The 13,483-nt window shown below is 56.5% G+C and overlaps 1 protein-coding gene across 2 annotated transcripts in view; it reads right to left on the bottom strand.

Annotated features, from left to right (window-relative positions):
* Positions 1-13,483, bottom strand: part of Mllt1 (MLLT1 super elongation complex subunit) — a 41,674-nt gene that overhangs the window by 2,173 nt on the left and 26,018 nt on the right. The window contains exons 4-10 of one of the 2 annotated variants that reach the window (XM_038343424.1): positions 10,963-11,106; positions 8,188-8,313; positions 5,196-5,729; positions 3,056-3,143; positions 2,001-2,109; positions 211-310; positions 47-118 (exon numbers count right to left, since the gene is read on the bottom strand). In XM_038343424.1, the coding sequence (XP_038199352.1) occupies positions 47-118; positions 211-310; positions 2,001-2,109; positions 3,056-3,143; positions 5,196-5,729; positions 8,188-8,313; positions 10,963-11,106 (1,173 nt within the window). The remainder of the gene's footprint in view (positions 1-46; positions 119-210; positions 311-2,000; positions 2,110-3,055; positions 3,144-5,195; positions 5,730-8,187; positions 8,314-10,962; positions 11,107-13,483) is intronic. The other variant, XM_038343431.1, reaches the window with a different exon arrangement.

The following is a 13,483-nucleotide window of genomic DNA, read 5'->3' on the forward strand; positions in this document are numbered from 1 at the left end:
TCCAGGCCCCACCCACCCCAACCCTCACAGGCCCAGACACGCCCACCTTATCATAGGTGGCCTTCTTCAGAATCTTTTCAGGTTTGCTGCAGGGCTCGGGGCTCCTCCGGCCAGAAACCTGTGGGGACCCCAGACCTGTGAGCTCTAGCACGGCCCCCCAACTCTCCCAGGATAACCATAGGGCGCAGCTCAGAGCCTGACCCCACTCACCTTGCTGCTGGGAGGAGGTGGCTTCTGCGGGTGCGGGGGCTCGCGGCCGGGCAGGCAGGAGCCGGCACTATTGTCACTCTCGCTGTCACTGAAGCTCAGCCTAAGAGAAGGCAGGGCGTCAGAGCTGACTCATGCTACACTACACTGGTGGGACGGAGCACCCCGTGTTCACACTGCCCTGCCTTCACCCCTGGCTGAGCTCCAGAGCTGTCTGACCCGCCCCTCGCTGCAGAAGACCCCATGCTGACCTTGAACACTTTAGTGACCAGCTCTGCTGGCCGTTATCCTTAGCAGGGGTGTGTGTGCTGAGGGCCAGAGACCCTTGGGGCAAGTCTTAGCCCCTGCTGCAACCCCTCCAGCAAAGCAGTCTGTGCAGACATCACATAGAATGATGTCCGATCTGAGTACCCAAGTGACAGCCCACAGCAGGCAGTAGTACTGAATCACATGGTACCCCGACTAGAACATGTCTGGTCATCACTCATTGATTAGACTACACTCAGCCCACTCCTGCTTCCATCCTGTCAGTAACAGGGTATGCAAGAAGTTCCTCAGGGACCCCGGGCAAGCACAGTGGCCACAGTCGTCTTGGGCACTCAACAGCACACTTTGGTTCCAACAAGCCCAGCATCAGTCCTTGCACCATGTGGGCTCTGGGATCAAGCCCAGGTCCTCAGGCCTGGTGGCAAGTGATTTTACCCACTGAACCATCCACCAGGACAGCATTTCCTCCCTCAGCTCCCAGTCAGTTGGTTCTGCCCAGGGCTCCTGCTCTAAGGCCACAAGTGGGGCTCCAGGCCAGGCTGTTACCAAGCAACCACAGCCTCAGGCTCCCCTTACTTCTGCCTCTTTCTGTGCTCAATAGGTGGCACCTAGGGATGCTGGACCTCAGATCTCTTTAGGGAGCAAGGCAAGACGTGGGGTCTTGCCGGCATCCTTGTGTGTGACCCTTTCCTAACAACATGGACAATTCCAGCTCTCCTGGCTAACAAGCTCCCACCCAAGGCCTTCACAAACACCCTGAAGATAATGTCCCTACAGGATAACTATAGCCCCTTTGGAGGGGACTGCCTGTGACTCTCAAGAAGCTGCTTCCCCCTTTTCTCCCAGGGTCAAGTCCTCTCTGTGAGCAGAAGCCAGATCCTTGTGAGAGCTAGGCTTGAATCTCATGGTCCTTGGGTGTAGGGTGCTGTGTGGGTGGCTCACTGTAGATACGCAAAAGCTGTAGCCCTGGATGACGTGGAAGGAGCTATGGCCAGAATGTGTCAAAATTTCTGGGACTCTCCACAGTAAACTGTTAGATACACTAACCTAAAGCAGGGCCACCGGAGCCCTGGGTTGCTGTGCCATGCCAAGTTCTGCCTGTCACAGCCTAGTGCTCAGCCTGTGGGAGGCCTGACAAGGAGACCCCAGGCAGATCTCCCATTCTAGGGAACGCTGTAAGGACATGCTTACCAGAGCGAGGAAAGGCTGCCTTAACCCTGCCTCACCTGGGTAAGGCCACACTTACCACGGGGGAAGGTTACGCTGCTCTGTCTCTGACTCCCCTAAGTAAGGACACGCTCACCATGGGAGAAGGCTACCTTAATGCTGGCTCACCCGGGACCCCATGCCTCCCACTCTCCAGCACACCTCTGCTATGCCCAGTTCTCTTGCAGACAGCTAACCTTAAGCCAGGGTGGTGGACGCCATGATGAAAAGGCAAGCCTGGCCCGCTCCAGAGTCCCCCAACCTGCCCTGACAGTGAAGGCCAACACTCAGACGGCTTCTGCACCACCCAGGCCCCTTACCTGGACTCTCGGCCTTGATTGGCCTTGACAGTGGTCTCCTCTCCTGACGATGAGTCATCCTCATCTGACTCCTCAGACTGCAGATCCTCCACCATGGAGCGCAGGGGGCCTGCAGCAGACAGGAGAGCTGAGCCTCTGGTTGCCTACCCCAGGGCCACCCCAGACTCAACACCATCTGTAGGGTTCCTGACCCCTACCTTCCTGGCCCTCCTCACAGGTTTCAGGCTCCTGATCTGGGACTGACCCGAAAGACCCCTCCATCACAGCAGCCAAAGCTCAGAGTCCCAGGTGGCTCATAGCTCTGTCTGGGACCACAGCCCCACCCAGCCTGCACCCCTTTGTGAGGGTACCCAGCGCCTCAGAAACCCTGTATAATGCTCTGGGTCCACCGTCCTCCCCTTTCTCAGAGGCACCCAGTTCCAGTCCCCTACATACGGCATCTTGGTTTATATTCCTGTTGCCAAGGCAACAAAGGGACACAAAGCCCTCAATTACCTTGGTCATGTGATGCCAATTCAGCTGGTTCCCTTCCTAACTAGCAGGCAAGAATCTTGGAGAGTATGAGTTTCAAGGACCCCATCCCCCAGTCAAGCTCCTGTCCCCAAAGGAGGCTGCCACCATGGGAGGTAGGCTCAACAAAACAGCTTGGCTGTGCTTGGGCCTGATCCCAGTCTGCTGAGGCAGAATACAGAAGCCAGCCTAAATGCCCCTGGGAAAGCTCAACACACAGAACATCCTGATAGATCAGAACAGGCTGGCTCTACAATGCTCAGGAGTGAGCACCTCTCTGGCTACAGGCCTGTGGTCTCCAGGGAGTGACCACAGCTACTTGTCTTTATCAATCAATCTCCACAGCACCAGGAACTCTGGTAGGTTTTCCCGGTTGATAGCATGGCCCAGGAGAAGGGATGCCAGCCCAAAGGAAGGCTTGGCTAAAGAGCGCAAGCCCAGGCTCAGTTTTTCTAAAGCAACACGCAGTCCAGTCCGATTTCCCGAGAGCCATGCCTCTTCCGGGCTGTGCCTACTGTCCACCTCCATCTCCCCCTCAGACCCACCTTGGCTGTGGTTCTGAGATGGTTCAAAGTCTGAGTCGGAGCTGGTGTCAGAGCTGGAGCTGGCGTTGGCTGGGCTTGACTGGGCCGACTTCAGTCCATGCCAGGGCAAGCAAGGAGGGAGAGAAGAGACTGTCATCTTGTCAGTTGGAGGAGGGGCAGTGAAGCGGCCACACGGCCCCAAGGAGCTAGGACTGGAAGCATGTGCTTCCCTGGGGCTGAGTGATGATGATCAAATGTCCATACTCTGCCCAAGCCTTCCTACCACCTACCAGATGCACAGGAGTGATGGGAGCTGTGTGTTACACGCCCTGGAGCAGAGCACACCTTGCCTGGTCTTCCTGTGGCTGCACAGGGATGGACTTGGCCACCAGGGGGCAATGACAGCCAGGACAAAACAAGGCAGGAGGCTGCCACCGAGTCCTTCAGTGAGTGCTGGGAAAGGTGTTTGTGGTATGTACAATACGTAAAGTGTGATCTGTGGTGTGAGGTCTGTAGTGTGCAATGTTGTATGTGGTGGGGGGACATGATCTTGACACACATTCACGGTGGGGATAGACTAGTTACTGCGGTCACCAGCAAGAGGCTGGCTATGGGAGGAAGCAGAAAAAGCAGCAGGTTAGTAGATCTTCTAGAGCCTGTCCCTTACCTGGGACCGAGTGGCTACAGCCCTTCCCCTGGTCAAAGGTGAGTATGAAAACAGAACACACCTGTTGTGGTAGAGTTCAGGACTGAGCTCAGTGGCCCTCAGCCCTGCCCAGAACATGGGGCAGGACAGTACCTTGTCTGCAGAAAGCAGAGTCCCCTGCCTGGGAGGGAACACTCCAGGCTAAAGGCAGAACTGTCCTGCTCAGGGCCCACTGCAGCCTGGCCTACTGGAGGCCAGGTGTGCCCGTGAAGTCTCTCCTCACCCACCTTCCACTGGCCAGTAGGAGTGCCTAGGGAACCTGTCCTAGCCATCCATGACTGCTGCTCCACTGTAAGGCTCTCAGGGTAGGACCTCACGACCTGGGCCTGGAGCCAGGGCACCCTCCCTTGAACACACCCAACCCCATCTGTTTTCCCTGGGCAGCAAAATGAAGAAAGATGGCTGCTACCTGACATTGCACCAGGTCAGGGTAGGCTGTAGTTTCAAGCCTCAATTTCCCCACCTATAAGGGAGTAGCCCTGCAGGCTTAGGCACAGGCTAGGAGCTGATGGGGACAGGTGCCCCTCTGAGGCCTCCGTGGGCTTGTGGTGGTCCACAGACCTGGCACCTTTCTTACCACAGAGAGTAATGTCATCCTACTGCAGCCACACTTCCCACAACCACAAGAGCCTGGGGTGTGGACAGCAGGACCAGGCACAGTGGCGAGGCCACCAAGCTTACAACAGCAGCTGTTCCTCAGAGAGATGACGACGCTTGGCTGAGGCCCAGCGGCTGTGGCAGACACTCTGACTGGGGTGCTCCTGGGCCATATACTGTCTATACTCTGCTCTGAGAGGGAAGTGCCCACGGAATGGCCCGTGAGCTCCCTGCCTGGAACCAGAACACCAGCCCACAGCTCAGGCAAGGCGGGCTCCACAGCTGCCCTAAGTACCGTGCCCTGGCTGAGGTGTTCCCACCCAGCCCAGCGCCTGAGGGATGAGCCCTGGGAGCTGCTGACAGACTGCTCTGCTCTGCTTTGTCTCTGCAGGGCTGAGACACTTCCCTGAGAACTGTGGAAGGTGACCAGCACTCAGCAGGCAAAGTGCCAGAACTCCAGGGAACAGAGCACTCACCTCTACAGCTAGGAGCCCATGTCCCTGACACAGGCAGACAGCCCCCCAGAAAAAGACTGAATCTGTACCCTGCTGCTCGGCACAGGTGCAGGGGACAGGAGGCTCCCAGAGAAGCTCTGGATGATTCTATGGCCATCACTCATCCTTCTGATGGGAGAGCAGGGTCAAGGCACACCAGAAAGGCAGGACCTCAGAGAGGGAACTGTCAGGTTCATCTTGAATCAACAGTGCTTGCCTAGCCACCAAAGTCACAGCCTGCCCAGTGGGTGGCACCAGGGCTGGGATTCTGTACATGGCCCATAGCACCTAGGGACCTCAGCTACTACTGCATGGGCAGGGGAGATGGCAAACTGGCAAGAAGCACCCAGCACGACCTGCTCACCTCTGACCGGAAGGAGGCCTCATCTTCTGAGTTTGAGTCCTCAGCCTGCTGGGTCCGCTTGGCCTCCCGAGCCTCACTGTCTGCCTTCCCCTTGTCACCTTTGCTGCTGCTCTTGTCCCTGGGTACTTTCTTGTCAGGGAAGGAGGAGGAGGCACGGGGCGAGGTGCCAGGGGCACGCCGTGTCCCCTTCGATCCGCTCTTCTTAGGCTTTTTGGCACTGGGCTTCGGTGAGTCCGTGGCAGCGGGCCGCTTGCTGGAGGCCTTGGGCAGGGTAGGGGGCTGGGGTGCCCCCTTGGGGGACAGGCTTTCCAGCTTTGTCTCCTTTAGGGCCATTTTGGGTTCCTTGAAGGCAGCCTTGGGTGCTGGGGCCTTCTCCTCCTTGGGCAGCTTGCGCACAGCGTCCTTGGCACTCTTGGGCTCGCGCTCTGGCTCCTTGGAGCAGCTCCTGCTCTCTGAGTCCTTGCGCGGCCGCTCGCGGTGCTCCCTGGCCACCTTGTGAGGTTTGGACGCCTTACCACTCTCTTTGTTGGCGTCCTGCAAGGCCAAGGGCAGGGAAGGTGAGGAAGATGTGTTAGCGGCACCTTAGGGCTGCTGGACTTAACCACCCAGGCCCAGGCAAAGGCTGATTTGCCTGTCTGACATGTGTAGAGAGAACCTGCAGAGTGAAAGGGTACAGCCAACAGACACAGTAGAGCTATGCCCACAAACCTGTGTAGCCACTATGGCCACCGGCGCCTACATCTACCTGCATCTGGGAGACCCAAGGCTGCACCAACTGGGAGGTGTGGTCAGCCTCTCTCGAGACCCTAGTCCACATTCTCAGTGCTCACAACCCATCCTGGAGCTGAGCTGGGCAGCCAGCACCTCCAAGCTGATGGGGTGGGTACAGTACAAGACACATGACCCAGGTGGCTCTTCTAAAACTAGAAGAGCTCAGTTGACAGGCATGGACACCCCAGGGAGACAGAGGCACTACCCAGGCAGAGCAGTCCTGTTCTAGCCATGGAAACCAGTGGGGAATGCCCAGCTTTCTGCACCCATGTCCCCCCCCCCCCAAATGTGGGAAGGAGTGCCTACTCCAAAGAGCAAGAGCTCAGCAAAGAGGCCAGTGCCCACGATGGCATCAGCAGGGCCACAGCCCGAAAGGCAGTGCTCTCACATCCCCTCTCCACACCCCAGCCACCAGATCATTCTGGAGCCTCCACCAGTTCCAACCTTCTCTTCCGTAGGTACAGCAGTGGCCAGGCAAAATAGCTCAGAGCTCGCCAGGTGACAGCTCTTCCCATGCAGGCCAGACTCCAGGACATAGACAGGAGAAAGTACCACAGAGGACACCAAGCTGGTGGGACAAGCCCCTGGCAAGAGGGTTCTGCAAAACGCTTGGAGCACTCAGGTGTCTAGGGACAGATGAAGCTGTCCAGGACTGTGGCCTGTGCCATGGCCATGTTCCTGCAGGGCGAAGAGTGCACCATAGGGACTGGAGGGAGGAGTACTGTGTCCCAGCAGCCACAAGGGAGGCAAGACATGGAAAGCAGGCGGGCCTCACACTCTCTTGCTGAGGACAAGTCTACAGGCAAGAGTGGCCGGCGAGAATGTGCCCACAGTTGTGAGAGGCTGACAGGAGCCACTTCCCCAGGACCATGCCTGGGCAACTACAAAGTTCCACAACTAGCCCTCCACAGTGAGGCCCAATCTCAAACACTGTGAAAGCAGTTGGTGAGGATGGAACCCTCACGGGCTCGACGCTGCCCTCTCAACAATGAAGACAGGCACTTCAGAGAGGCTGCCAGGGGCTGGTGCCTGGTGCCCATCAGGCTGACACAATCTGTGCCTCCAGGGGACAGGTCTGGGTGGTCCTAGCTCCAGCCACAGGCCACGAGAGACTGCTCAGTCAGGGCAGTAAAGGGGCTGACACTCAGGTCTGGACCATGCTCTAAGGCTGGGGCTTCTGGGAGTCACAGAGAAGAAGTCTATGCGGCCCCAGGCAGCACCCACAGAAGTGGGTAGAGAAGATATCTGCCCACCAGGGAGGCACCTGCACAGGAGACACAGCACCCTTAGCCTTCAACGCTTCCGGGGACCCCAAACAACAATGGCTGAGTGAGAAGCCCCAGGCTGCTAGCAAAGCCTGGCCTCTCTGCAACCTTCAAAAGTCAGTCAAGGGTGACATCAGGGCCTGGCTGGGACTTGAAGATGTGACCAGCTTGAGGATGATACAGGCCTGCTAGCCTTGTGGAAAGAGCTGGAAGGAGCCTGCCTAGTGCTTGCTTCTCTTCCTGTGGTATCCATGGATAAGATGGCCCAAGGGTGCTTGAGTCTCACAGATGCCCTGTTGACAATGCCCTACAGGCAAGTGAAGCAAGAAGAATGTGAATGAAGGACAGATAAACAAGGGCACGCTGAGAAGTGTCCCAAAAAGGCCAAGCCCACGTGTTGTGAGGGATGGGCCCAAGGTACTAGGTTCAGATGTCATGGTGGTGCTGATAGCATTGGGCAGCTTGTGGCTGGGGTGGCTGCTCCAGGAGGCCCACCGAGAACCTTCCGGAAGGCTGAGTGATGGAACGAACTACGTGTCCTTGGGATTCAGCTCAATTGCATACATGCTTTTCCCAGCATCCCCCAAATCAATTTCAGGCCAGCACTGCTGACCAGCAGAGCTGGAAGTGGCAAGGGCAGGTTTGGCCTGGCCTTATTGGAGCTAGAAGGTAGCCAAGGGACCACTGATGGAGATGCCCTGCCCAGTGACCAAATCACTGCTGGGCAGGAAAGAGGGCCCAGGAGGCCTGACTCAAGAGGAGCAGGGTGCAGGATGAACAGCCAGATCACAAGCACTACTCCTTGACGCTAGCTAGCGAAGCGACAAGGATCAGGAGCGGAGGCTCGGGATGTAGGCGGCAGGTGTGCAGGCCAGGCTCAGCAGTTGGTGGAAATGGCCTGCAATTGCCAGTGGCCAGGTCCATGCTCCGCAACGTTGGCCTTCCACCTCACTAACCTTGGAGCCGTGGGACGGTTTGTTCTTCTTGGGGTCAGAGAAGGCAGAGAGTGGAATTGTGGGTAACATGGGGTAGTCGGGGCTGGGCCTGGACACCGTGTCCACTCCTTCGGGCATTACCATCACCTAGTGACAAAGAAGAGACAGAGGTTATCCACAGGCCCCAGGCGATGGGCTGGCGGCCGTGGAGCTGGCCTCCTGGGGAGGGAGAAGGGAGCCGGAGGCCAGCTGCCCAGAAGAGTCACAGGTTTATCCTTATGATGGACAGTGGCAGGGGACCAAGATGGCCTTAAGGCCTCCAGGACGGACCCTGGCCAGCAGACTGCAACCCTGGTCAAGAAGATTCAGAGTCTGTGGCAAAGCAAGAGATGCAGCTGGGGCCACAGACTGCGCTGAGCACTGAGGAGGAGGCTGGAGGGAGGCACAGCAGGAGGCAGAAGCTGGTGGCAGCAAAGTGACTTCTGAGGGATCAGCACAGATGTGGCTGGGGACAAGCTTTTCTCACTTCAGGTACGGGCAGCTGCAGCTGGCCACATAGAGCCCAAGCAGCAAGGCAGAGGCCAAGAACAGGGCCAAGGGCAAGAGGGGGCAAGAGAAGAGCTTAAGTGGCCAGAGCTGGTCACTGTGAGCACCAGCCAGCTCAGGTCACAGGCTGAGACGAGGACTGGCCTGAGGCCCAGAAGTACTGCCCGGCTTCAGCAGCTCCCAAGACATAAGCAGTAGTTTGGGACTGGACTCCAAACAGCAAGGTCACATAAAGATGGAGGCCAACCATTGAGGACACGATACCGCATAGAATGCAGCAAACAGAGGGAGGATGGGGCTGTAAGAAAAGGGCTCAGGCTGGCCAAAAAAGTGACGTTCAGCCCCGAGCACCTGGGCTCTGCAAACAGACACACCTGTCCTCTGGGGATGCGGATGCCCCACACCACTCGACACTGTAGTGAAAGAGGGCAGGAACTTGACTACCCTGCTGTGACTTGCTCACTGGAGCCTGCCCAACCACAACAGAGGTGAGGATCCTACGAAGGCTGTGTGTCCCCAGCCGGGCCTTGTGAACACTAGTTCCTAGAAGCACCTGTGAGGTCTGAGTCCCAGAACACTGGTCCTATGAGAAAGCGACTTCCAGGACAGGGTAGGAGCCTAGTGCAGGAAAACCCAGCTCCAGGGTAGCCAGGCTTCAATGGTCCCTGCATGGCTTGCATTCTTTTCCACTAGCCAGCCAGCTTGGCCTCCAGGGCCAGCAGCTTGTATTCCCTGCCAAGATGCCCGAGGCCAGATGGGGACGGCACACAGACAAGACGCCACATGAGCCAGGTTACCTGGTACAAACAACCCCAGGCCACAAGCGGACGAGACCAAGCTGGGCACTGCTGGCTGCTTGGCTATGGCAGTGATGGTCCCCAGTCTGTTCCTTCCTAGGGACAAAGTCAAGTACAGAACCTGGAGCCATGGCAAGAACATGTGACCCTAACATGATGTCACCTCCAGTTCCCCAGTGCCCACAGCTCCTAGACAAGCGTTACCCCCACAGACATTCACAACCCAGAAGGCCAACAACACAGAGCCACAGTTACCTGGTCCCGGGAGTCACCTGAGAGCCATCATTCTATAGCCAGGCCACCTGAGGCTGAAAGTGTCTGGCTGGCCAGCTCCCTAGGAGCACTCTAGGACTTCACTGCAGTTTCTCTTCAAGGCCGGCTGGACACAGCTTCCCTCCCTGCTCCTCCTATGCTGTGTCAGGTGATGCCCTGAGAACCTTCTCCACAGCTCGGGTAATACCTCCCCTGGCACCTGAGAAGCTTGGAGAGGCCTGAGACGCCGACGCTCCCAAGAAGCTGACCTGGGGCCCTGGGGACGCCCACACACGCTGTGGATGCGCAGTTCCTAGTGTAGGGCAGCAGAGGGTGGAGCTGCCTCTGCACACACCCACACACCCTCAGTCATTCCAGGACCTGAATGCAGAGCAGTATCACGTCTGCACGTCCATCCCAGGCTGCCACTGCCCTGTCACCACACAGGCAGTCAGAGAGCTTCATCGGCAGCACACAGGGTTTGAAACCCACTCAAACCCTTGCCTGGAAACAACCACTTCCATTCTGAGGAGGTAGTTCCTGAGAAACCTGGCTATACAGAACCAAGACAAAGGGGACACCTGACTCCAGAAACATATGCTGGCTGCCATGTACCTGAGGAAGAGGGCTAGCCACACACTCAGATACCACCACAGAGCCCAAGTCCTACCATATACTACAGACCCCCATACCTCAACACACACACACACACACACACACACAATCTTAGACACTACCACATATTCTGTCCTACGTTTACACACATCCCAAACGACATTACACCACACAGCCCACCCATCTCTACCTCTGCACCTGATACACCACATGATGTACTTACAGCTCAGAACACCATGATCTCCTAAGCAGGTGCCACATATAACCTGCATGCACACATGTGCACTGACATACAAGACCATAGGCAGCCATACAAACTACCCACTGCCCCTCCCCATATCCTCACACCCCTTGCCAGACCATCACAGGCCTAGGCTAGCACCTGGGTATGCTCTGTGACCTTAGGTCACTGAAAGTGGCTTTGCGACCTTCTCCTTCAGCAGCCAGTTGAGTCGTAGTTGTCTGCCCTTGTCCATGGGCCCCTCCACGTCCTCAGGCTGCTGCCTGCCCCACCAGTTAAGGGCCACCCAGGCCCAGCCACGCCAGCAGCCAGCACAGAGCAGAGGTGGCGGGCAGGCGCACTCACCCCGCCAGCCATGAGCAGCTTGCAGCGAAACTCTGTGGTAGGGTTGTTGAAGGTGAGCTTCTCGCAGCGCAGGTGGTTGACAGGAGGGTTGCCCTCCAAGTTGAGGAACAGGTCGTAGGTGAAACAGACCTTCCTTGGTTCCTCCTAGAACACAGAACATGGAAGTCCATGAGCAGTGAGCAGGAAGCCAGAGCACTGGATAGGACAGGGCCTTCCCAAGCCTGCCCCACGCCTCCTATCTCTCCAGCCATTAGTAATAGAGCCCTTCGCTCCCGAGAGGGCTCCGAGCCTCTGGGATTCCCCTTCAACTCGCGAAGCACCAGTAAGGTTGCTCTTCTTCAAGTCTCATACAGCAAGGCCCTCCCTGCACTTTCCTTACAGACCCTCCCCCCCCCACACACACACTCATCGGGTCTCAATCCTGTGAGCAGTGCAGGAATGGGGGTCAGAGCACACAGTTTTACCACAGGAGGTCCTCAGGAGCCACCACAAAAAAACAAAACCCAGAGGCTTTTTATGTGCAGTGGTGTGGAAGCCACAAGGAACCATTTTCATGGTGACTAGATGCCCCACTGCCAGGTGATGTGTAAACAAACTACACTCCAGGCTGGCCTTGAACTCCCAGTGTTCCTGAGAGCTAGGATAAGGAGAGCACTGCCACACTGATACCCATCCCCAGATACAGGCAGACAACTGACTTGTGACACGGGTGTCAGGGCAGTTCCATGGAGGCAAAACAACCTCATCAAACAACGGTGCTGGTACAACTAGACAGCAACATGAAGAGAAACAGAACGGAACCCACCTCACCTCACAACTAGAAAGCGGCTCAGCAGAGACAGGCACTTGACCATGCAAGCCTGAGGATCTACATGGTGGAGGGAGATGGTGGCAAATTTAAGAAACCAGGGACACCAAGTGGTGTGGCCGCACACACCTTTAATCCCAGAAGGCAAAGGCAGGTGGATCCCTAAGAGTTCGAGGTCAATCTGGTCTATAGAGCGAGTTCTAGGACAGGCTGCAAAGCTACAGAGAAACCCTGCCTTGAAGAACCAAAAAAGAAAAAAAGAAAGAAAAGAAAGGAAAGGAGGGAACACATAAATCAAACAGGAACAAGAAAAGAGGGATAGTCCTGGTTCCTAAAAATTCCAGAAGCTGCTGAGACCTGAAGGTCCAAGAGCTGGTGACTGTAAACTGGGGGCCATGATATCCAAGATGCCCAAGGCCCAGTTGGGAGCTGTAACTGCTGCAGCCATTCATGATTGATGGGAAGTAGTCATCACCATAGGAGCCAAGTACTGGGCATGCAGGGTGGACACCTCCAAGCCGAACACCAGAGGCTCTAGTAGTCTCTCGTCCGACTCATGGCAGGGAGTGTCTAGTCAGTCTGTGCAGTACCAGGTGTTGGGGATTCTTGGGTAGGCAATGGCCAGCCTCAAGAGCCCCTCCTCACTCTGATTTCTTCTTTGGATGTATTAGCGGGAGAGCACAGATACTTCAACATCCCTGATGGAGGACCAGTACTCCCTGAGGGATAAGAGGCCTTTGGCCCCACTTCCCCACGCCCAATTCTATGGAGATGGGCCCAGCCCAGCAAATGACAGCAGCGGGAAATTTAAACCCATAGTGAGCTTCATGTTAGCTAACCATTGAGATTTAAAAATACTCAGCTCCCAAGAAAACAAAAGCAATCTTAGCAAACAACAACACCTCACACAGAAAGTCAGGCCCCAGTCTGCCAAATGCTCCTCCAGTAGGTGAGGGAAGGGGCAGGGTCTCCCTGGTTTCCTGGGGATATGTAGGTCACAGTTTGCTCAATGGCGGCGTGTAAGCTCTGGAGACTTGGGGTGACTCACAGCAGGGTCAGTCAGCTATGTGACAACCCTCCAGCAGCAGAGTGGCCACTGGATGTCCTTGTTCATCTAACACTGACACTGGATGTCCTTGTTCATCTAACACTGACACTGACACTGGATGGGTCCTCTAGTAGTTGCAAGTGAAGGGCAACAGGGGTGAGGCTAGCCTTGAGGATGGGGACCTCACGTTTGGACATGGGTTTCTGCAGAGCCTGCGGAACAGACAGGCTGGCCTAGATGAATGGGGACTGTGCCCCCCTCTTGTTCTGGCCACAACACGAAGCAGAAGATGAGGGTACAGGCCAGCACAGATGCGACAAGAAGCCAGCATCTTGCACTGACTCCCTCCTCTGGCCACCCCTAACTGGGTCCCAGATAGCACTCCATTCACAGAGGGGTCCTGTCTGGCTGTGGAGATGACCGGGCAGTCAGCCTGCATTCCTTATAAAATGGACATCAGGGACATCAGCGGGCCAAGGAGGGGCTACAGAAGAGGGAGGTGCTACTGTGCAGCACAGGGTCTGTGAGCTCAGTGCCCTTGGGACCATCGAGCCTCAGGATCCAGTGCCCAACTGAGAAAAACTGCTCACAAGATGAACCAGCACCCCAAGTGGGTGGGACTGGACAGCACCAAACGGATACCTTGGGTGTTCAGCAAATGATCT

Source organism: Arvicola amphibius, chromosome 1, assembly GCF_903992535.2.
Source record: "Arvicola amphibius chromosome 1, mArvAmp1.2, whole genome shotgun sequence".
Classification (NCBI taxonomy): Eukaryota; Metazoa; Chordata; class Mammalia; order Rodentia; family Cricetidae; genus Arvicola; species Arvicola amphibius.